Source organism: Rhipicephalus sanguineus, chromosome 8, assembly GCF_013339695.2.
Source record: "Rhipicephalus sanguineus isolate Rsan-2018 chromosome 8, BIME_Rsan_1.4, whole genome shotgun sequence".
In the NCBI taxonomy this organism is placed as follows: Eukaryota; Metazoa; Arthropoda; class Arachnida; order Ixodida; family Ixodidae; genus Rhipicephalus; species Rhipicephalus sanguineus.
The window spans coordinates 109198343-109222408 of record NC_051183.1 but is presented as its reverse complement, the minus strand read 5'-3'; the positions used below and the strand labels follow the sequence as shown (position 1 = coordinate 109222408).

The following is a 24066-nucleotide window of genomic DNA, read 5'->3' as shown; positions in this document are numbered from 1 at the left end:
AAAAAAAAAACGCCAGACATGCGCCGAAAGCGCCGCACGGTCACAGCGAAAGCTGGAAGAGCGGCATTTCTAGAGCCCGTTATAAACTCTTTTGTGGCTACTAATACACGTACACTAGCAACGTACCCACTACGCCACAAATCATAATTTTTGGGAAGTTCAGAAGCACCCACCACGACAATTCGTTATTCTGCGGAGAAGCGAGGTACCATCTGTAAGGCATTCTGTGCATTTTGTTGATGCGACGGTTGATTATATGATGAAGAATTATGGCTGAGCATTTTGTGATGGGTTGGGAGCTTTAAACGACCCACATTTTACGTAATTCGCATTGTGGGACACCCGGTCGTTATTTAACTGTCCCACCACGCTTTATAACATACGTCAGCCGGAGAAACGGAGAGCGAGACAGAGAGAGAGAGAGGGAATTAACTTTATTGAGACCCTGAGGAAATGGGTCATGGGAGCCTTATGGGCTTCATTGGCAACCAATAGAAGTGCACTTGCGAGGCACCCACTACGCTATAAATTATCATAATTTTTGTGAAGTAGGGAAGCAGCCATGACGCAATTGTTCGTCATTCTGCGGAGAACCGTGGTACTGGCTAAACACCTGTAAGGCATTATGTGCACTTTGCTGCTGCTGTGGTTGATGACGATGAAGAATTATCGCAGAGGCCTTTGTAATGGGTTGGAAGCATGCAACAACCCACTCGTTGCGCAATTCGCATTGTGTGAGGCCCGGTTAAAGAATTCGCCTTTGTGTGACACCTGGTTGTCATTTTACTCTTCCACGCCACTACGTTACATATGATAATGTGGTTCCTTGCCGATATGAAGCCTGTATAGGTCCTTTTTGTAACGCAGTTTCGAGCTCCGGCATGGCTCTGAGGTGTAACACTGGGCTCCCACGCAGAGGGCCCAAGTTCGTACCTCGTTCCATCCTGGAATTTTTTTCCTATTTCCTTTTTTTTCTTATTTCGTGCGATAGCGGTTACGAACAACAGCGGCGGCGGCGGACAACTACGGCGCCAAAAATGGCCGTTGAAATTATCTCATAACAGCCTTCTCTGTAAAAGGAAAGCAGTTCGGAGTACAACCGTGCTTCGACAGCCTCACACCTATTACGCCACAAAAAAAAAAAAGCCCCCGCAGCAGTCAGAAGGCGTGCAAAGCGACTACGCGTGCAACGACCACATATGACGAAAGATATAACTCCTAGGTCATGCAAAACCAGTATTAATGGCTCTCCAAAATGTCCTTGCAATTACACATTGCTACAGCACATGCTGGTTGGACCGTTGTAACGGACAGTTTGGACAAGTGAAAGATGGGACCATGCCCCGCCTCTCCAGTCTCGTCTCATGTTGGGAGTGCTCTCCATCCCATACGCCACATAATGTCAAGGAGATGGCGAGGCACAAAATTTGCCGTTGTCGTGCTCCATAAGACACGACTCGAGCGTCCTAGACGGGCTGGCGGAACCAGAGGGAGCAGCAGTGCCTGCGTTTTATCTACAATGTTTTCTAGAATCTATACTTCAGGACAAACCTGCTGTACGTGGCGAGAAAAAATTTGGGGGACACTTAAGCTTCGCCTGTAAGAGTTCAACGCGATAGCGATATCCTGCCCTAGTGCGCACTTCGAACACTACGAATGTTTAAAAGAATGCGCGCACTAAGGTGTGTGCCTTATGTAATGGGTAGCATGCTTTAAACCAGGAGCAATTATGCGCGAGAAACGTTTTCGAAGTTGCGATGCACCCACTACGTGGCCTTAAGGGAATACGCGCAGTAATGTGTGTGCCTTTTGCAATGGGTGGCTATCTTTAAACCCCGAAGTCGTTATGATATTGACATGGTGTGACGCCCTATGGCAATGTACGCTTGTGCCACGCAATATTACTGCGATAACATCTCGTACTGTGACACCTGTATACAGGAGGCGTATTTTTGGGTAGCATGAAATTTACTTTCAGTGCAGTTCCAAGCAGAGGCGTGGCTGTGTGGTAGAACACCTGCTTGCCGCGCAGACGGCCTGGGTTCGATTCTCACTCAGACCCAACATTTTTATTATTTATGTTATTTGCAGCTTTTTCGATTTTTCGGTCACGGAGAAGATGATGATTTTTTGCTAACAACCAACGGCGCCGACACCGACGCCGACTGCGGAATTTCTGCGATACGAGCTCTTTACCGCTATCGCGTTAGAATGCTACTGCATTGTAATAAAAGTGGGGCACGTTAGGTACTTGCGGCGCAGAACTAAACCGTGCTCCCGGTAACAAATAGCCTATCTTCCTGCCTAAGAAATAGCAGGCAAGGTCACGCGCGGGACACTGATCACCGTGCAACAAACGAAGCAAGAATGGCAGAGCAAGCAGCCGGCAACGAACAGATACGGGCGGGAAAGCGAATCCACTCTTGCTGCGTGGTTGTCGAAGCGCAGCTCGGCAAACCAGGTGAGTTTCACCTGAGGCGAAAAACGAGCCTAGGGATTGTAACGGCCGAATTATTCGCAATGGAGGCTGTACGACATGAGGAATGTACCATGCACAGCGTCAAAATACAGGCTGTTCTAAATACCTTCTTTTCAACAGTGGTCAATCGTACTCGTGGGCTTCCCGGACGTGTCGTTTTGCATTGTCGAGAACTGAAACTTACACGGAGGCTGATATGCCATAGTAGATATAATCAAGTCCCAGAATGTGAATAGAGTCGTTTTTTTTTGAAGACCAAAAAAGGGACTTAGGTAGATGTCTAGGGAACCAATGAACAAATATCGACATTTTGAAAAAAATGGAATGTAATGCGAAGAATGGAAAGCAGCTCGAAATTGCCAGCGCGTCGCTCGAGCCCAGAGGACGCGCGAAAAGAACGCACACAGGACGAGCGCGAAATATATTGCGTCACAGCTCGATATTTGAAGAACACTGCAGAAACATAAAGCAGGACCAACGAAATGAACGATCAGGTACACAGAGGAGGAGCGCGAACTGAATGTCACAGTTACTTATTGTTACTTATTTCTGTTTGAACAGCGCGCCCATTTCGCAAACGCGGCCGCTGCAGCAAGCGAAGTGACCTTCGTACGCTCTGCGACGTCAGCGCGGACTTCGCGGGAAAAGAACAAGGCATACAACCCCCCGCGCCCGTTGCACTCCTCGCGCCATCTTGCTGGTAATGAAGAAACCCTTATAAGCGCCTCTCGTCTGCGAGTCCGTCCAGCGGTAAAGGGTATGTATATAACGTTCGCCGTTAGCTACCTGGAGGATCTGCGTTTCGTAGCGTACTGGTTAGCGCCACGCGCGGCGGAGCGAGAGGTCCCACGTTCGATTATACTATATATATATATATATATATATATATATATATAGTTACGGTGCATGATGGCGGCGACGGGGACGGACAAAAACCAGCCGAGACTGTCCATATAATTGCTATCGCAATAAAATTTAATGCAGCACCTGAAGTAGACCCATACTCGGCAAATTGCTACCTTATAAGCTGTCCTCGTTCTTTAGATACAACGTGCCGTCATCGCCAAAAGCTGTCACCTTCACGGTACCACTTCCACGCAGTGTAAGGGCTCGAATGTATGGTTCATAAGTAATGAGTGCATGAATGGTTCGAGACTAAGCACATAAAATACTGGAGATAGAAAACACCCTTGGTGAACTCCACGGGTAACAGGAAATGGGGCAAATTCATGACCATCAAGAAACAGGGCGCGGTGTGTATTTCTGTATGCATAACGAAGTGTTGCGAGAAGCCAAACGCCGCCATTACGCTAAATATGTAGCTAGGCTCAATTCGACCGAATGCATTTTCATGATTAAGTGAAACCAAGAATCCACATGCTGATCTTCCCAACGTGTACAAAATAATATCACGCGCAACAAAGGAGAGGCTATGAATTTCTCTTCCAGGAATCGAGCACGACTGCTGATGTCCTATTAAGGAAGGCGTCAGGCTGCTCATACGCCGAGGAACAACTGCTGAAAAAGTTTTGTAATCGACGTTGAGAAGCGTAACTGGTATTCATTCCTGTGGGCGGACTGACAATGGGTCATGTGTACGTATTAACACAATTCGACCATCATGAAAGCTACCCGGTAGATCAAAGTTCTCGAAGCAGCAGCATATAGCATAACTGAAACTGCACCAATGCCCTCCAAAAGGTTAACTAGAACTCACGCTTCATGGAAGACAATGCATCTTTCACCTCATCAGCTGACGGACTTGCATAAAGTTGTGCAGCTACCTCTGAAGGAACCAGAGGCAGCTCACTTAGCATTGTGAATGTATGGGCCGTACCATAACGCGTTGACATAGTCCTGCGCACCATGTTTTCAAAGTGAGCTACGCAAACTGATTGATCACGCGCAGGTGGCATCGCCACGGGAAGGGCTCTGACGGCCTGAGTTCCCAGGTGGACTCGACTGTCCGAGAAACGAGCTTCTCGCAAAGCGGAGAACCTCGGGGTGAGCACATGAATTACGTCTCCAACGCCAAGCGGCCGCCGACAACGGCGATGCTGCAATATACGGCGTTGGAAACGTCCCCGTAACTCTCGCTCCAATGCGCGCATCAATGGAGTTAGTCGATCCACCCGAAGAGCAATTCACATCTTTGTGGCAGTGTCCGCTAGTTCTTCCGACATAAGGCATCTGAGAGCACGCCCTGCGACTGAGCAGTGTACGCGTCACTCCACATTGAGCGCGTCCCACGACTCTAGACCGCAAACGAACAGCGAGGAGCGCAAGACTCTAGATAAACTGGAGCGCGAACGCGCGTCATGCAGAACGCGAATGTCAAGATACTGTGGTCTCACTGAGGAAGAAAAGGCACAAGAAGCCTCTAGCACCACTTGTCGATGATCAGAGATATAAACATTCAATGATGGTAATGGTATCGCATCGGATCGCGACACGTAAGAAGCTAGCGCTCATGGGACGTAGAAGCGATTCAGCCTACTAGACGATGAACCACGCCGCCAAGTCTAGGCATGTTATGGCCCTTGTAGTAGTAGGTACGCATCTCTCCAGAAAAGTGCAGGACCAGGTGACGCAGCTCGCGTACGTTCTAGTTAGATCGACTTCATCCCAGACCTTGTAGGTCAGGTCGCGTGTATAATGCACAGTTAAAATCTGCGGTGAGTATGACATACCTACCGTCAAGAAAATGCACGTCCAGGTCACGAAAAAAAAATGGAACGCATCTCCACGAAGTGAATGATGACGAGTGGGCAAAGCTAGGTCATAAGGTCCTCAATGTCTACGTTGTTGTCGCCGACTGGTATGAATGGCTTGTGCTTGCAGGAGGTTTATATTCTCGCACAATTATGATTGATGCTAGTGTACTGTTCAACACTTTTTTTGTCCAGCATATATTACCCGAGCGTTGCCCCATATTATGTAAACTGAGTGACATAAAGTGACATAAGGAGTCGAAGAAAAGCTAGGTCCTAATGTCCATAATGTGTACGTTGAAGTCGCCGACTAGTGGAAAGGGTTTGTGCTTGCAGGTGTTTTATATTGTTTTGCCGCAATTTTTATTGTTGTTTGTCTCTTGTAAACTGCTTTTTATTCTCATAGCAGCCTTCCGACTATAGTAAAGGTTTTCTAAACCACCCTGACAGCGGACAGTGAGCTTGCAGAAAAAAGCTTAGTCATAAGGTCCGTAATATCTACGTTGAAATTGCCGACTAGTATCACGGGTTCGTGCTTCTAGGTGTTTTATATTGTTCTGTCACAATTATGATTGATATTTGTTTATTGTTAAACCTTTTTTAGGGAATTTTACGCGGTGCTGTGCCGTGGGCACGGACACCACACAACCTACAAGCCTAAACCCTAAGGTGCTTCGCGCCTAAAATCGTTATACATGGCTGCTTGAGCTGGCCATAAGAACAGAAAATGCGTAACGTGAGTGACGATACGACGCATTCGAAAGCCAGTACCCTACCTAACCCGTCATAGAAAACGTGATCACCACGCAAACGAGTTCGGTAACGAACACATCGCGGTCGTGGCATGTATTGTCGTTGGAGCCAAGTGAGTAAGGGCACAGCTTGCTTAGTTTTCTTAAAGACCGCCATGCTTGATCAGGTTACAATGCAAAGTTGTACTGCCTATCTAAATTGCTTTATTATAGCGTATGCAGTAAAATGTACTTGCAAAAATGAAATTGTATCCGTATTTTAACCTTTACCCTAGCGACTCCAAGATAATGAAAGTGTCTGCTACGAATTGCTCACCAAGCTAGGCAAAGGTTCAATCACAAGAAGCTCCACAGCCATATGAATGAACGAATGAAAATACTTTATGCAGCAGTAATTTTCCCTTTGATTATATTAGTTAGAGAATTGGCGACCCAAGACGCTGGACCCCCAAGCGGTGTTGAGCAGCCTGCTCTTGCGTTCGGATGATCAGCAGAGTTTCAGAATTGGGCCAACGCAGGCTGCGTTGGGTCAAGCACACGGAGCGCCACGCGTGACGAAATTTAATATTATGCGAGACGCGGGCTATGCTGCGCCGTGGCCCGCGCTGCGTCTGTCTTCTCGCTGGTGACCCAAGACCAAGCCCAAGACGCCTTGGGGCCCCACGCTAGTTTTCAATTTTTGCGTCTCGGGTCAACGCGAGCGCATGAGCACAATATTGGCTTTGGTTCTGCGCATGCGCTTTGGCGGCTCGCAAGCTTCTTGGTTCCCCAAGCTCTTTAGGGCCCCATTTCTCAAACTCTCTATTAGATGCGAAGCTGCTTCTGCATTGGGCTTTTTCCGTAGTTCCATTGGCGACCGTCCGCTTTCTAAAGCCTACCATAGCGATCTGTAATATATTGAGTGCGCGCCCGCGCCAGGAAGAAGTCTTTTTCGTCTTGTTCTTCGACCGCCTTGATGATGATACGTGCAGAGCACTTTAGGGGCCCGGGCTTCTGTATGCTGTCCTACCTTGGCTTAACGCAGACAAAAACACGTGTGCTGGCACGCGCTAATGCATTCGGGCCTGTGTAAGGGGCTGGGTAAGACGCTGTGGCCTCTCCCCCCTACACTCTCAGCAATCATGTGATGCCGTCGGCGAACGAGATTCTGCAGACGCGCAATGAACCCGCGTGGCGTGCTCCAACAAGAGTTCAGGGCGAGTAACAGCTACAGCAACTATAGTGAATTGATGGTGTGCCCCACATGCAAGGAGCAGTTAACAATGGACAAGGTACCCGTGATGAATGGAACTTTAGGTCTACCCATGCGCTCCTTCGCATCCACACATGCCTCCCTTGAGTGGGAGATGGTGAAATTTTTAATACCGCCAGCCCGGAGCGTTTCGTGAACTTTTGGTTCAAGTGGATGCACGATTGGTTGCATGCACAAATGCCACCCTAAAATTGAATTCACCAATGTACATCTCAGCAGCACAAAGCTATTTCTACATTCCTAATGATACTTTTATTAGTATATAGACGTCCCTGATGCACAATGCTCTCCGGGACTCGGAGCTCCCACAAACAGTGAAATACGTCGGTCAATTACTCGTGGAGCAGGCGGTTAAAAGTTAAAGTTCTGTAACAAATGAAATAAAACGCTGTTCGTAACTTTCGCTGCGTGGCTGGAACTACTTGTACAATGCATCTGCTGTCAAGATGTGCGATTTAAACAGTTATGAGTAATCGAATTTATTCATCATTTCTTAGGAAGAAGAAGCAGTCAGTGAGTAATTGTCTATGATGCATTTTTTGGCTTTAAGCCAAGTCATGCGTTTGCAAATGTAGTAGTCGTGTGCCATTGTGGGCTTACCACCTACGTCGACTACACTGGCGTTTAAAATGCAACTTATAGTATGACGCAACGTCAGCACTCACGTTAGAGCGCACAGGTCAGTTTTATCGAAACGAAGTGCACTTTACGGCGCGATGATGTGAATATAATACATAAGTTTCATTAGCGTATTTCTCCGGGGTCGGGCAACGCTGGATTATAGCATGCAGAATGAAATGCATGCAAATGTATTGTTTATAAGGTTGCTATAAAAGTGCAGCCAACACTGGAACCAGAATTGACGTTAACCCGGCATGACGCCTGTATCACAGAAGTACATATGTAGTCAATAATGCGTTCATAAAAAATAGACACCAGCATTGCAACCACAAGTGACGTTGCAGAGACAATAAGCCTGCAAAGTGTATTTTTCCAAAACAGCTTCAAGACATGGCGTGGCTCTTTGGTAGAATGCCTGATTGCCTGCAGAATAATTGCGTGCAATTCCTGCTGGGTTCCTGATTTTTGTAGCGTTAGCTACACTTGCCTAGCCGGAACCTGATTTCGCTTGGATCCTCATGAGCCGCGCTGCGCATGCGCGAGGATCAGTGATGTCAAACAGCTGGCTCACCGGAACCGGCATCTCACACGCTCTCCGCCATCGCCGTGCGCGACTCGCCGCTGCTGGTCTTCGCGCTCGGGAGCAGTGACGTCGTAGCCGCGGCAGACACACTGGCGCCGGTGCGCGCGCAGACTCGGCCACCACCGCGCGCGACTCGCCGCTGCTGCTCTGCGCATTCGAGAGGAGTGAAGTCGTAGCCATGGCGGACACATTGGCGCCGGCGCGCGCGCAGCTATTCGCCTTCGCTGTGCAGTCGCCGTCTGACACTGCGCTAGAGCCGCTTGATAGCGCCTCTGACTGGCGTTTGCAGGTTGGTAACGTCATGGAGAAAGAGAGCGCAAATGCTGCTCAACGGCGGAGAAATGCCGAGAAGCTTGTCTCATCGGAACCCGAAGTAGTTGCCTGGCAATTAGCGGTTCAGCGTACGAAGAATGAACAGAAGAAGGCTAATAATCCTAGACATTGTGGAAAGCTAAGAGTAATCAGCTGAACATTTGCTAACGCTACGTATATCCTGGCATAGCCGAGCTAAGGCACTGCAGATATTTATACATTGAATTCGTCGGGCGAACGCTCACAATGTCGGTTTTGCTTTTTTTTTATTTTATTTTATTTACAAATACTGCAGGCCCTACTCGGGCCCAAGCAGGAGTGGGAACAGCATTAACATAAACAATAACAACAATACTGATTACAACAGTCGCTAAATTACCGGTAAAGCAAACGCCAACTACAATCAACATATGCTTCGCAATTCCAAACACACAACATTATAACAGTGATAAAACATGCACATACAACAATTCAACACATGAGGTAAATTCTCTATACATAAAAAAATGAACGTGGGAGTCAACTGCCAACATAGCTGTTCAGCATAACATAGCTTTACATGTCAAACGAAAGGTTATTTAAAAACTGTACAAACGATTCTGTTGTATTAGCGTTAACTACTTCTTGGGGTAATTTATTCCATAGTGATATTGCATGCGGAAAAAGGGAATGCTGGTGTATTTTAAGATGGCTGTTTAACGGTTTTGTTGTACGAGCCGACCGCATCAGTTAGGTAACTTTCACGAGGAATTTTATAGTGACCGTGGTACAGCTGATATAAAAATTTCATACATTTCTGCGATGAGCTAGTTTTTTCAATTTTGCCCTGTCGCGAAGAACGGACACGCTTGAAAAACGCGAGTATGTGGTGTATATAAACCTCAAGGCCAGATTTTGCACTCTTTCTAATTTCCCGATTAAGTACTTTTGATGCGGGCTCCATATCCGCATATTCTAATTTCGGTCTGACGAGAGTCTTGTATGCAGTTAATTTTACGGTTGATGACGTACGACGCAATTTTCGTTTCAAAAATGCGAGCTTTTTTAGCGCGTTGCTGCACACATTTTCTATATGTGTTTCCCAAGTTAAACTGTTTGTAATTGTAACACCTAAATACTTTACTTGATTGGTTTTTTTTAATGTAAGCAGTATTAATAGTATAAGAAAATTCCAAGGGTTCTTTTTTGTTGCTAAATGTAATACACGCAGTCTTCGAAGTATTAAGCTTCAATCCCCATGTTTCACACCATACGCTAATTGAGTGCAACGTATCATTGAGTCGAACTTGGTCGGAATGGTCAGTCACATTAGCATATACCACACAATCGTCGGCAAACAGTCGGATCTTCACAGGCGAGTGAACAGATAAATAAATGTCATTTATATAAACTAAGAACATTAAGGGGCCGAGTACCGAGCCTTGTGGCACTCCCGAGTGTACATCCAGTTTCATTTATTCTTAATCTATCTCGCATTTAAATTAAAATGTCTGTTCTAGCCGTTCCTCGGTAGATATGAACTGTCAATCACCTGTAGAGCATACCCGCATTCCACGGCCCGTGCTATAGGTTATGTGTCACACATGTCTGGAGGAATAGGTCTGACGTCGTCAGCGGCAGCATTTTCACGTTATACGTGTCATGTCCTGACAGTCATATTGGTCAAACACTCTTACCTTGCCATGCCAATTTTGGTCTAAACTAAGTTAAGGAGACGACCACGAGAGCACCCAGACGTAGGCAGCAGAGACAGACAGATATACATATAGATACGTAGATAAAAACACTCAAAGTGTCTAAGGTTCGCTAAGAAATGCTTCACATTTAACATAATTAAAAAGGCGGTTTTGCAGCGCGTGTGAGCCATCTTAATGAGTTATCCGCAAGGAAACTGTCTGGTCTTTCCAAAAATAAATTCAAACTGCCACGGTGGTCTTGCGGTTAAGGTGCTCGACATCTCACCCGAAGGTCGAGGGATCGTATCCGGGCAGCAAAGCGCGCATTTTCAATGGAGGCGAAAATGCTTGAGGCCCTTGTACTTAGATTTAGGTGAACTTAAAAGGTGGTCGAAATTTTCGGAGCCCTGTACTATGGCGTCCCTCATAATTATATCGTGGTTTTGGGACGTTAAACCCTAACAGTTATTGTTAATTCAATACATTTAGGCGCTCTCAACAAGTCGCGACAGCGCATCGTCGCACTGCTGAAGCGGATTACTGAGGCCACGTAGAAAGAACGGGGTCGATAATGTGCTCCGCCAGGTACCTCAATAATCTCTGCCGTTCACAAGAAAACATTCTGCTCTTTCAATAAAGTCATTCAATTAATTTTTGTTTATCATTCTGACATTTAATTGGTTCTTTTCTTAACTAAACTTATGTCCAGATATAATGTTTATTTTTCACGGAAAATGTCATAAACTATTACGTCGTTTTAGATGAGTTTTTGTTTTTATTGGGGTTTCCAAACATTCGAGCGCACGTTGAAATTTTGATTGTCTGGGTGCGAGTTCTGGTGTACTCCTTAAAACGGTTATGTACGCACGTGCAGCGGTGAAACCACGCGTTACGTGCGCCCAAAAGACGCGGACAGACTTCTCAAGCTTGAAATACGCAGCGTCACATGGCTAGGATGCCGGGCTTGTACGATAAGTGTTGTGCCGTCACCATGTAAACATTGTTTAAAGAGCCGAGCCCCATCCCCGTAGTGACTGCTCATGTGAACACTGTAGCCTACATTACCCTACAATAGCCGCCTATATTCATTGTTGAAACGACGTTTGTATTGACTGAGCTGTGAATCTGGTGATCGTAATGCTCCAAAACCCCACCACCACAGTAAAGAACACATGATTCGCTCACCCAAAAACGTTCCTCGCCTTCACGTGGCGTGCAACAAAGAAATAACAACCCAGACGGTCGCTTATGTGTCCGCCTTCATCTTCTAACACGGAACTTTTTATACCGGAGTCAACGAAGAGTTAATTTACGTATTTCTGTCACGGAAATACATGAGTTTATGCAGGACGTGGGCGCTTCGACGTGACACGGTGCTATAGCTGCCGAACACGAATAGCCATCGTGCAAGCTCTCATACATCAATGTACAATAAGAATCAACTATACTCCTATGAAGACACGGTTCACTTTTGTTATACTGATCCCTATGATGAGGGATCAAACTTTTTTTTTTTTTTTTCTCAGTTTATGTTTCATCCCACCCGCACCTCCGGAGCTTTCTGCACCAAACGGTATTGCAATGCCTCCTTTACCGGCCCACCTTTGACCAAGTAACGATTTTTAGAATAACAGAGAGCTGAGCTAGTTGGTAAGTATTCATTCTAAAAGGACAGGGCGTGCAAACAAGGACACAAGAAAGAAGTCAGGACACCACAAACCCGACTAACAACTGAAGAGCGCACAATGGCTGAAAAGAAAGAAGGCACGAAACTTATCTGCGCATGCCCATGCAACAGGCGAACCTATCATCCGGCACGCGTGGCGGTCTACGTTTGAAGATAACTGTTATGCATTTGATTTCATCTTTATGCAAGTTAATCGACGGTTGGCTCACGCATGCGTTTACCACTATTCTCGATATGCCATGCTTCTATCATCAGGCGCGTTTCTCATTTCTATGACGGTACAACCCTGCGCATTCATCGAATTTTGGCGTGCACTTACAATCTCGACAATGTAAAGATAGATTAGAAGGTGAGCCTCCTGTTAGCGATCTCTTGTTCCAACAATCTCTGGCTTATGCCCGGCCCGTTTGTCCTACGTCGAAGCGACCGCAGCTGAAAGGGACCTTATACACCACACTCGTACGGCAATCAGTGAATTTGTTGGTGGTGTTTTACGAAACAAATATCGGTCCGCTTCTTGTCTTTTACTCGCTCATTCTTCCTCTGCACAGCGGCGCAAATCGTACCTAGCTTATTGGCAGCCGTGAAAAACAACATTAACGCCGTATCTACCTCCTACTTTCTTTAGCCTGTGAGACACGCAATGAATGTACGGTATACCTACGACACGTTTCTTCTTATCGCTTTCTGCAACCATGCTCGGACTTAACACAATAGACTTCTTTAAACGTTCAGCGACCGTGGCCACTGCATCACGAGGATACCCTATATCTAAAAGACGCGTAACCTGTGCGTTAAAGCTATCACTCATTTTGTGCTCACACGACTTGGTGAGGGCTGATTTAGGGCAAGACATGGCGATGCCGTTTTTTACAACCTTCGAGTGCTTCGACGAAAAATTTAACAGCGGTTTCGAAGATCTAGTAGAATACTGCCAGCACACGTGGTTCTTCTGGAACGTTAAGGAAATGTCTAGAAATTGTATTCCATATTCTGAGGCACCTCTTTAGTAAAGCTCAGCCCACCTCCATTAATTTCAAATCCTTAAGGTTTTTCGTTATGTGGACGAGACTTTGAAAAGGTGGTAACTTCCGTGAGCGAAAAATTTGAAATTAATGGAGGTGGGCTGAGCTTTACTAAAGAGGTGCCTCAGAATAATGGAATACAATTTCCAGACATTTCCTTAACGTTCCACAAGAACCACGTGTGCTGGCAGTATTCTCCTAGATCTTCGAAACCGCTGTTAAATTTTTCGTCGAAGCACTCGAAGGTTGTACAAAACGGTATCGCCATGTCTTGCTTAAATCAGCCCTCACCAAGTCGTGTGAGCACAAAATGAGTGATAGCTTTAACGCACAGGTTACGCGTCTTTTCGATGTAGGGTATCCTCGTGATGCAGTGGCCACGGTCGCTGAACGTTTAAAGAAGTCTAGTGTGTTAAGTCCGAGCATGGTTGCAGAAAGCGATAAGAAGAAACGTGTCGTAGGTATACCGTACATTCATTGCGTGTCTCACATGCTAAAGAAAGTAGGAAGTAGATACGGCGTTAATGTTGTTTTCACGGCTGCCATAAGCTAGGTAAGATTTGCGCCGCTGTGCAGAGGAAGAATGCGAGTAAAAGACAAGAAGCGGACCGATATTTGTTTCGTAAACACACCAACAAATTCACTGATGCCGTACGAGTGTGGTGTATAAGGTCCCTTTCAGCTGCGGTCGCTTCTACGTAGGACAAACGGGCCGGTGCATAAACCAGAGATTGTTGGAACATAAGAGATCGCTAACAGGAGGCTCACCTTCTAATCTATCTTTCCATTGTCGAGATTGTAAGTGCACGCCAAAATTCGATGAATGCGCAGTGTTGTACCGTCATAGAAATGAAGAACGCGCCTGATGATAGAAGCATGGCATATCGAGAATAGTGGTAACGCATGCGTGAGCCAACCGTCGATTAACTTGCATAAAGATGAAATCAAATGCCTTAACAGTTATCTTCAACGTAGACCGCCACTCGTGCCGGATTGATAGGTTCGCCTGTTGCATGGGCATGCGCAGATAAGTTTTCTTGCCTTCTTTCTTTTCAGCCGTTGTGCGTCTCTTCAGTTGTTAGTCGGCGTTTGTGGTGTCCTGACTTCTTTCTTGTGTCCTTGTTTGCACGCCCTGTCTTTTTAGAACAAGTAACGATGTCATGTAATGACGCGATGACGTAACATCAGGTAATGTGACGTCGTGATGGCCCCACATATTTGGGATGTGTGACGTCGTGATAGCCCCACATATTTGGGCAATGTGTGACGTCGTGATGACGCGATATGATGATTTTTTGGATGACTGGTGTTGACGCCGCCGACTCGCGGCGCCGAAGCCACCGACGGTCAATTTTCGCGTTTGACGAAGCATCCAAAGCCTTCGCTTAATAAGTAAATATATACCTATAGAACATACATGATAATACATGCTACATAGAGAAGCCCAGTGAAATCTATTACCTAGAATAATTAGTTGTATGTAAATGAAGACTAACGTTCATGGCTTCCCAGGATATAGAATCGCAATCAAGTTTAGACACAATGTTTTACTAATACGCTGATTTAATCGACGCAAGTGATCTGGCCGGAGCCAGAAGTTACGGCACTCTTTCAATGAACTAGCCTGAGTAGCCTATCAAAATGTCGCCAACCGACTCCTTTTCCAGCGCATTCATAACAGTAAAAGCAATATACAATAACCTTATATTATCCCCTTCTTAGGTTTCATCTCTCATTTATCATATCCATAAGGTTGGAATAATGCACTGCCATAACAGAAGTAGTCACGAATCTTTTATTCCCAGGGCCTCTCAGGAATGGAACCACTGTCCCGGCGCTGTTGTTGCTATCACGGACAACTCAAAGTTTCGTTCGGCCAGTACAGTCATCACCACTCCCGGACTCCACCAATCAGTTTTTGCCTTAACTAGCCACATTTGGTGCTATGTTCATTTTTGTCACTTGTGTATGTAATGTTACCTACTCTACTCTCTAATATTTCGGTCTTGAAGGAACAATAAAATGAAACGAAAATGAAATAAAATGATAGCCAAGACACTGCCATTTCGAGGTTTACATGCTGGAAGTGCTCGTATGTGCAAATCCTGACGTCATTCGCATTTCTGTGTCTGTTCTACAGTAAAGGCGTAACTATCAAGGTATGCTGCACGAAAACTCTCTTGAGAAGCCACAGTTTTCGAATGAAGACTCAAATGTCGGGCTTGCCGTTGTCACTCTTGCTTGATACTCTACATCAGAGGCGAATGTCGCAGGAGTGAATCTCAAGAAAAAGAAGAAAATTGACATTATATCCTTTTGTAGAAAAGACCAGTGTGGCCGTCGACCTCTCATGCGCTCTGATCAGAATAAGATATGCGCACATGAACCAGTGTAGACGCGTTTTAAGCGTGATTTTTGTGATGTGTTATTTTATTTTTATTGCGCCGCTGTTTTCGTCGTGTCATTACGCGCGTATCTCTAACGAACTCGTTGCCCACCTGCCACCTCTGTAAGGCTCAAACAAACTCAAAATGTTCATCGAAACCGACTCTTTATTCCAACAACGTCGCAGCCTGTTTAAAAAAGTAAAAAAAAAACGACAGCTTTTCATTTTAACAATTGTCGCTTGCGCTAGGCGGTCTGAATGATAATCTAGGCGAAATCAAATAAATGTCAGCGGGAGTACACAACAGAGCACCTGCTTCAAAAGGCACCCTCAATAACTCTAATTCCCTGTGTTCGAACCGAGTCACACTCGCTAGAATACCACTCAGCAGGGCTGAAGTGGAATTAATCTCACGGTAGTTCATTTCAGTCTAGCTCACTCTCACTCATCACTACCCTTCTAATCAGTCACGGCCACGTGGCTAAACTCAGCAGATTTGGATTCAGGTGGTTCACCTTGGCAATCGTGCATATTAAATTAACATAATGTCTTATTGATTACAGATATTAGCTTGAAGCATATACGAACGTTTCTGATTTCCATGGGTACAACGACTTCTAACAAACCAATAATTGGTAGACGCGATATAAGGATTCATTGAAAGTTATTTGCTTGTTGTTTAGACGTCCGAAAACAAACATTCTATGACAGGGAAGCTCTGTGTTCGTGCATGGCTGGACGAGCGCCTGTAGCTCACGCCTGGTGATGTTTGAATGCCGTGCGCTCACACTTCAGCACAGCACTTGGTTACATGTGTATGAGTGTCAGTGGCAAAAAGGCTTAAAATAACATCTGAAGTTTTACGTCCCTAAACCACTATATGAATATGAGGAACACCGTAGTGGAGAGCTCCGGAAATTTCGACCATCGGACATTGTTGAACGTGCACTGACATCGCACAGTACACGGCCCTCTACCATTTCGTCGCCACTGAAGTGAAACCGCCATTGCCGTGATCAAACCGGCGACCTTCGGGTCAGCAGCCGAGCGCCATAACCACTGATCTACCGTGGCTTACGGTACGAAGGCCTACCTTTTAAGTATACGTGGATGCTGGCAAATGTGTGGGGAGGAAAACTACATCATATGTAATGTCATTTTTGAAGCGCTGACAGGAAGGCGGAGCCAAATGACAAGAAGGAGGAGTCAATTTTACCCATAGCTGCGTGAGAGGAGCAATAAAAATCCTGGTCCAAGGAAGCAGGTAGCGCAATACTAGGAAACCTCAAGGCGGGGTGTCGAAGAGGCTTTTTTCAGAAATTGTGCCTGGGCCGATCCCACGTACCATAAAATAACGGTTGACCCGCGGCGTTCGTGAGGATGTCTTCCCAAGTAGTAATACAGGCCCACTGGAGTCCCGGAATTGACCATTTTGTCGGTCATTATCATCAGCATTTTCAGCCAATATAGGTCCACTGCAAGACGAAAACCTCTCCCAATGATCTCCAGTCTACCCTGTACTGTAAGAGCGTATTACATTTTATCCCTGCTGTGCTTCATTTCGCACTCACTCTAACTTTCTGCGTTATTCGACTGCGTTTGCGTTCCCGTGGTAACCATTCTGTTGCGGTTAATATCCACCTGTTGTCAGTCCTACGCACTACGCGGCCAGCCTAGGTTCATTTATTTCCCATGATGTCAGCTAGAACATACGCTAGACATGGTTGTACCCCGACCCATTCTGCCGCCCTCCTATCTTTTAATGTGACTCCGATCATTTTCCGTTCCCATCCACTCTGCGTAGCCTTCAACTTTTTCACCAATTTCTTTGTTGTCCAATGTATCAGCCCCATAAGTTTGAACTGGCAGTATCCTGAGATTGTACACTTTGCACTATAAAAACAGCGGCCCGATTTCTTGTCATTATTTGCGAGTGTCAGTCGAATGCGCTTTAGCCCATGCTTATTCTTCGGTGAATTTCATTTTTGTTATTATGCTCCTCTCTTAGCAATTGCCGTAGGTATACCTATTCTTGTAGACAATATGATGTATGATTTCCAATAGTGAACTCTTTACTTTTGGCCAGGTTATTGAGCATTACCTTTTTCATGATCATGTTCATTCTTAGCCCTATTTATATTCTCTCAGTTTGATCAATCGATCATTGTTCGCAAATCGTCGCCCCACAGAAATATAATGAACAGCTTAGTCCCGGTGTGTACGAGCTTGATCGCAGGCGGCAGGTGTGGCGTGATAAGCACGCGTTGTCACCTTTCGTACCTTAGCACCCATATAACCATGCTCAATGAACTTGAAGATTCATCTCACTGGGAGGCCGCGTAACGAAGGAATGACCGCGCTGAGAATCATTATTATAATAATTTGGTTTGAATGCATATAAAACACGAAGACACAGCAAAAATGGGGAGGGAACAGGCTGACAACTGCCACCTAAAGCGGCACAACGCCTGCCTGCTCCTTCGGGAAGGGGGAAACAGACGGAACGAAAATAAGGAGGGAAAGAAAGACGAAAGAAAATAAAAAAAACACACAACTAACACAGACGTAAATACAAGTGTTTAGTCACATAGACAAATATTTATACACGCGATGCCAAACCGGTATCGTTTAAGAAAATTATTTGGCCTCGATGAGCCTCGTCATGCCGAGCAGGACAACCTCTCGCGAACAGGCAATCATCAAGGATCGTACGCTTAAGACCAATAAGTCCATACTCTTTGATGAGCAGTGCTCTGTGCATAACGATTGCAGAACCCTAAAACTTATGTGTTCTAGTGTCTCGCAGGAGCCACACGACGCACAGGACGGACTGTCCACACGTCCTTGAAGGTATAATCGCTCGCGCACAAATACAGAGCGATCTCTTAGCTTATATAACAGCAGTAAAACAGCGCCGGCGAAAAGAACAGACCAGACGAGGAGAAGGACACGTAACACAAGGCGCACTAACAACTGAAAGTTTATTCGGTATCTGCACAGAATAAATACTGCCTTCACATGAATAAACAGAAAAAAGAAGGTTACAAAAGCTATGACACTGTATCACGTGGTCACTCCTACTGCGCGTGCAAAACGGTTCCTGAAAGAAATCTGACATCCTTCTCTGAAAGCAAAACAGAACGCATGCTGATACAAGATTCCTCGAGCTTTTAGGGGCGAAGCTCCCCAAAGCGGCACCCGTTCGTCCCCGTCGTAGTGCGTAACCAGTCTTAACGCTAGTACCAGATCTTGACCTCCAAAGTGGTGCCAGTGGGAGATTTCTCCTGTGCGTTGTTGAACAATGAAAAATTCGCAGCGTGCGCGTTAACTAAAAGCCGAATTCTTCTGTTTCTCATTCCCCATTAGCAGCCATTGGCATGTTCCAGTAGGAAGCGTTAGTAGAAGTAGAAGTGTAAGTGTTAGCTAAAAGCCGACTTCTTCTGTCTCTCATTCCCATTAGCAGCCATTGTTTACCTCCAAGGTAGTGCCTGGTGAGATTTCTCCTGTACGTGATTAAACAATAAAAATATTGTTCAAAACGCCGTTGATTGATGAAATAAACCAACGAAAGACGCCAGATGTTTTGTAAAAGCAAAACGAAAAGACGCCAGATGTTTCTAAAGAAAACGAAAAGACCCCAGCTGCTTAACGAAAGACGCCAGATGTTTCTCCGCTCCTACGCAAGGTTATATATGCATGTGATTCAATCATATCCTCCAAGTTGTACACGTAAAAATCTATGCCACTAGACTTCTAGAGCATAGCACAGATGTGAGATAGAAAGCTCTTTGATAAAACAGATAGTATTCTACCGGCGTCTATAAAGGTGCCTAGATATCACTACGTATACCAGAGAAAACAGTCAGGAGCAACAACTATCGACACACACAGGTCACTTAACGGACAACACGTAAGTTGCACAAATACTTCAGATATAACTTTCCTTTGCACCGTGAGGTACATGCGATCAACATAGACACAGATGCTGTAAAGTGACCGACATAAATTGCGGCGTTTCGGAAGCGTCCTAATTTTGAACATGTGTTCCTATTTGCATGGCTCACATATTTCACAACGTAAGTTAAAAAGTACACATCATCTCCCCCTACGGGCAACCATGGTGGGATGCGAAAGCATCGCGGGGGGTGCGCATTAAGTTTCCGTCTCTCTTATGTCACTTATGAGACGGTGGTTGTCGAGGCGTTTGAATTACCGCTTGCCGACGCTGACGTTTACGTTCGGCTTCCCGAGTGTTCCTCTGCTCCGCAGCGGTGACGCGGCCGCTGCAACTAGCGCCGACTTTGACGTTGTTCATGGGGTTTCGCACAGCGTTGCCCAGAGAGAATTGGCAGTTTTAGAATAGAGTACCCTAAGTTAGCGTTAGCGTTTGCGGCCCGCTATTTCCGTCACTTAACGGGAGCCCGCAAGCGATTGCGCAGTTGCGCGAAAAGCCAACGCGAGGCTTTGCGCACGCTATTCTAAAACTGCCTAATGACCGAAGCATAGCGAGCGCGCACATTCGCAGCTTTGAGATTCGCTTGCCGACGTTGCCGTTTACATTCAGCTTCGCGAGCTCCATCGCGCCATTGCGAAGGAGAGTGCAACGCTTGGCGGCGTTGCCGTTTACGTTCAGCTTCGCGAGCGTCCAAAGCGCCGTTGGGAAGGAGTGTGCAACGCGAGCGAGCGCGTGCCGCATTAATACAAGCGCACAGCTGTGGTGGGGAGAGAGGAACGGGAGAGGAGAAACGAAGCGGAGGGGGCGCTCACGCCACCTCCTCGCGCTCACGCGATGATAGGGGGTAGAGTTGGCGCATTCGCAGTATGGGCGATGGTCGGTCTCCCTGTACACCTCCCATAGGACGCGAAATTCAAACGCTTCGCCGACGCAAGCGCCGACAGCGCCGAGAACGCTATTGAGTTGCGCCCCTTGCAGAAGGCCGCCAAGCTCAGGGGGCGATGACGTAGCGATGACGTTGCTTACGTCGTCAGGGCAACAGAAACAACAGCCGCTCGCCTCCACCCCTCTGCCTACCTCTCCACGCGCCGTTTTCTTTCTCTTTTTTGTGCGCTTGCTTTTGCTCCTCTCCCATGCCGCGCAACGTTTTTTTTTGTACGCTTGCTTTTTCTCCTCTCCTATGACGCGCGCCAGAATTTTTTTGTTATGTAAATATGTAAATATGAAATAATAATACAATGATTTACTTATTAACCGTTGAAATGGTACGAAACACAAAACAACCAGTTACATATTTGCTCAGAATTTGCACAAATATACATGAAATGCTGGACACCTTCACCAGATAAACAAAATGAAAAAGATAAGATTTAGCACAGTAAGTAGTACATTGCGCTAAAAAGAGCAAGACACAATATATGGTCCTTGAACACTACTTGAAAGTTAGTTGGTGGCAACGGGATGCAGGCCATGGTCAGTTTATGCAGCAGCACATGCCATTCGAGAAAAAGCGTATTACTCAACGACCAGGTGAAATAAGCCTATACGCAGCTTTTCTTTCACCGCGAATACAATGCCTAGCTGAATATAACGCCACTGAAGGGAGGACGTAATGTCGGGTACACTGAGCACTTCATTGTAATAAACACAAACAGTAAAATTATGCATATAGGACAAGTCTCATGCCTACACATGAATTCTAAGAGCGGTTTTTTTCATAGGTAATTACAGAGACAATACGTAAACACGCAGAGTACTTCTTCAGCCGTAAGTACATAGCATATTCACGCACCGAGAAGCACTGGGGGCAGGATAGAAAGCTCGTCCACTTGAGTTACGGATCGAGACTTCGCAGAGAGCTGATTCTACAGTTGTTAACCCTTCTTTGGGCAAACGCATCAGTTCTTGCCTTCTCGAATACTCCGAAAACGTTTCCGTCCTGAAATAAAGCAATTGAAAACTAGTAATTCCAAAGGTACAAATTACGCAGTCGCATGAGGCACAACGTAGTTTCGTCGTCTCGGCTCAGTGCAAGCTGCGATATATTACCCAGTTTTAGAATAGCGTACGCTATGTTAGCGTTTGCGGCTCGCTATTTCCGTCACTTGACGGGAGCCCGCAAGCGGTTACGTACGATGCATGCACATTTGCGCGAAAAGCCAACGCAAAGCTTTTCGTACGCTATTCTAAAACAGCCTATTGAGTCTCAGAAACGCGTATTTAAACGATGGCGAGTGATAAACAGGCAAAAAAAGCAAAACGCACTTCCATCACGCAGTTCTGTCATAGACGCAAAAGTTAAACTATAAGTCTCGAGCGCTTTAGTTTCATTGCTTCTAGGAACAACGATATTAACTGCAACATCGTGCTCTTGACTATTCAGCCAGTATTAAAAAAAACAATAACTGTGTTGTCCAACTGCAACTCACATTTATTTTTTCGGAACCTCAAAGAATCTTGCGGAACTCGGCCGGTCTTGAAGTATCCGTGCACCGTTGCATGATGTGCGAATGGAGCGTGCCGTTAACCACGACGGCGGCAAGAGCGCACAACACGCACACACCGCAAAAACTCCACACGCCGGCCAAAGCTCGCTTCGTGTACCGGAACATCAGGAAACTTCATGTCAAGGCCGGCGACTAAGACGGGCTCCTGTATGGCGGCGACGAAGCACGGCTGACATAACGACCACTCCGATAAGTCACAGGAGCGAGAGACTTGCAGGTGTCCGCCAAACGTAGCCTGCTTGCACGGTCAGCCTGTTGCCCGCTCTCAACACTCGCTTCGTGCTACAAAGAAACTTTCGAGGAATTCTAGACTAGGGTCGAGGCGCGCGCGCGGCCTCAGCGGCCGGCGCGGGGCCCACGGCTTTGTCGGCACGGGCGGCAGGCTGCCATTGGCTGCTTTAATCTTGAATATCCATCGACCCTAGCGCCAATTTCGCCTTCAGTTACGGCCCCTTTTAAAAGGTCGCCAAGCTCGCAAATTATTCAAGATGGTGTCGGTGACGTAATCATGACGTAATTCTTCGGGACGCCGGAGCGGCAGCGTTTCCGGGTATTGGTATGGGTGCGGATGCCGCAGAACGGACTCTGCCGTGAGCTTATGATGCTTAAAGCTGGCTGACTTTGGTTGTAGACGAAGCTTACACATGTTCTCAGCTTGTAACCGAATAGAAGTTCGCTAGTGTGCTCACTGTGTGTACGAATAGCTCGAAGCAATTGGCAGCCGCGTGGGCCGCTGTTGAAGCCACATCATTAAGGGTACATCTAGCTTAAGTCATCCGGAAAGGCCGCAAGACATGATCAGGTTACACGGTAACATTGTTCCCGCCTGTTTAATAAATTTATTCACGACATTTACAATGAAATGTTCCGAGAAAAAGAAATAACATTTGAAATTTATCCTTTAACCAAAAGACCGGAATACAAAGATACTGTGTCAGATACAAAGAGAATGGTGTCATTTATTTGCCTGCTACGAATTCCTAACCAAGCAAGCTGAATGTTCAATCAAAAGTTCTATATAGAGTCACTGTATATGCTACCTTTAGGTAGCAGAGTAGCGCATCTGTCTTCCAAACGCCGCGAGCAACCATGCGTTGCGGAGAAGCTGACGCTCGGGCCAATTTTTGTATTTTTTGACGCCGACGCCGCAGTGAACTGGATTGACCCTTGTCATCGACAGTCAAGTTAATCACCGGTCTTCGACACGCCAAACATGTCAGTCGGCGACACGGTAGGCATGTCGCCTGCAAAAAAGAGAGTGAAGCTTCGCCGCATAGCTGCGGTTGCTAGCCAGACCTATGCGCAACTCTGCTACCTAAAGGTAGCATATACAGTGACTCTAGTTCTATAGAGCAATCAGCGCAGAGCGATTGAATGAATGAATGAATGAATGAATGAATGAATGAATGAATGAATGAATGAATGAATGGAAATACTTTCGCCTACATTCATGTTCCCTTTGAGTGTATTTCACGGCGCCAGCCCCAGCATTTCGGGAACTTTTGGTTCGGTTAGGTAGAAATTAAAATTACTCTCTTATAAAAGTGACTATTGAGAAAGTGTTGACAAATGATTGGCGAATGGTGGAATCAGTGACTTTTAAAATAAATGTCAAATGTCATTGATCCTTTTCAATAAAAAGTACATGTTGAAAGATATATTGATCTTTTGATGATTTTATGTGATACAGTGGTTGAGTTTAGGACCGGCCGGCCCGCATATCAAGGTGGGCGTGAAACTTATTACAGACAATATCACGAGCACTTCTGTCATCTTATTAAGAAACCCAGACACACATGAACATATAGTAGGTTTATTTGCCTTTTTGGTAGCCGGCATACATGACGTTTAATTTCCAGAAAGCAACATATACTTTTGCGAACAATGAACACTACAGCGCTACTTGCATCATGGACGCTCTCTATGTGTCAGCTAATGTAAAGCAAAATTTTCTTTCAGGCATATGCAGAACTTGCTGCTCCAAGTAATGCCATAAATGACAAAAAAATACATTTTTTAAATAAGACTCCACATTTTACGCAACCTTGTACAGTAATGCAGAGATGAAGCTAGCAATGGTAACTGATATTCAGAAGCACACGAGGCTTGCGAAGCCCCGA

At 45.9% G+C, this 24066-nt stretch overlaps 1 protein-coding gene across 1 annotated transcript in view; it reads left to right on the top strand.

Moving 5' to 3' along the window:
- Positions 1–2367: 2367 nt before the first annotated feature.
- The window catches only part of LOC125759482 (uncharacterized), a 37135-nt gene continuing 15436 nt past the window's right edge, over positions 2368–24066 (top strand). Inside the window, exon 1 of the mRNA XM_049418324.1 lies at positions 2368–2461. Within this exon, the coding sequence (XP_049274281.1) occupies positions 2368–2461 (94 nt within the window). The remainder of the gene's footprint in view (positions 2462–24066) is intronic.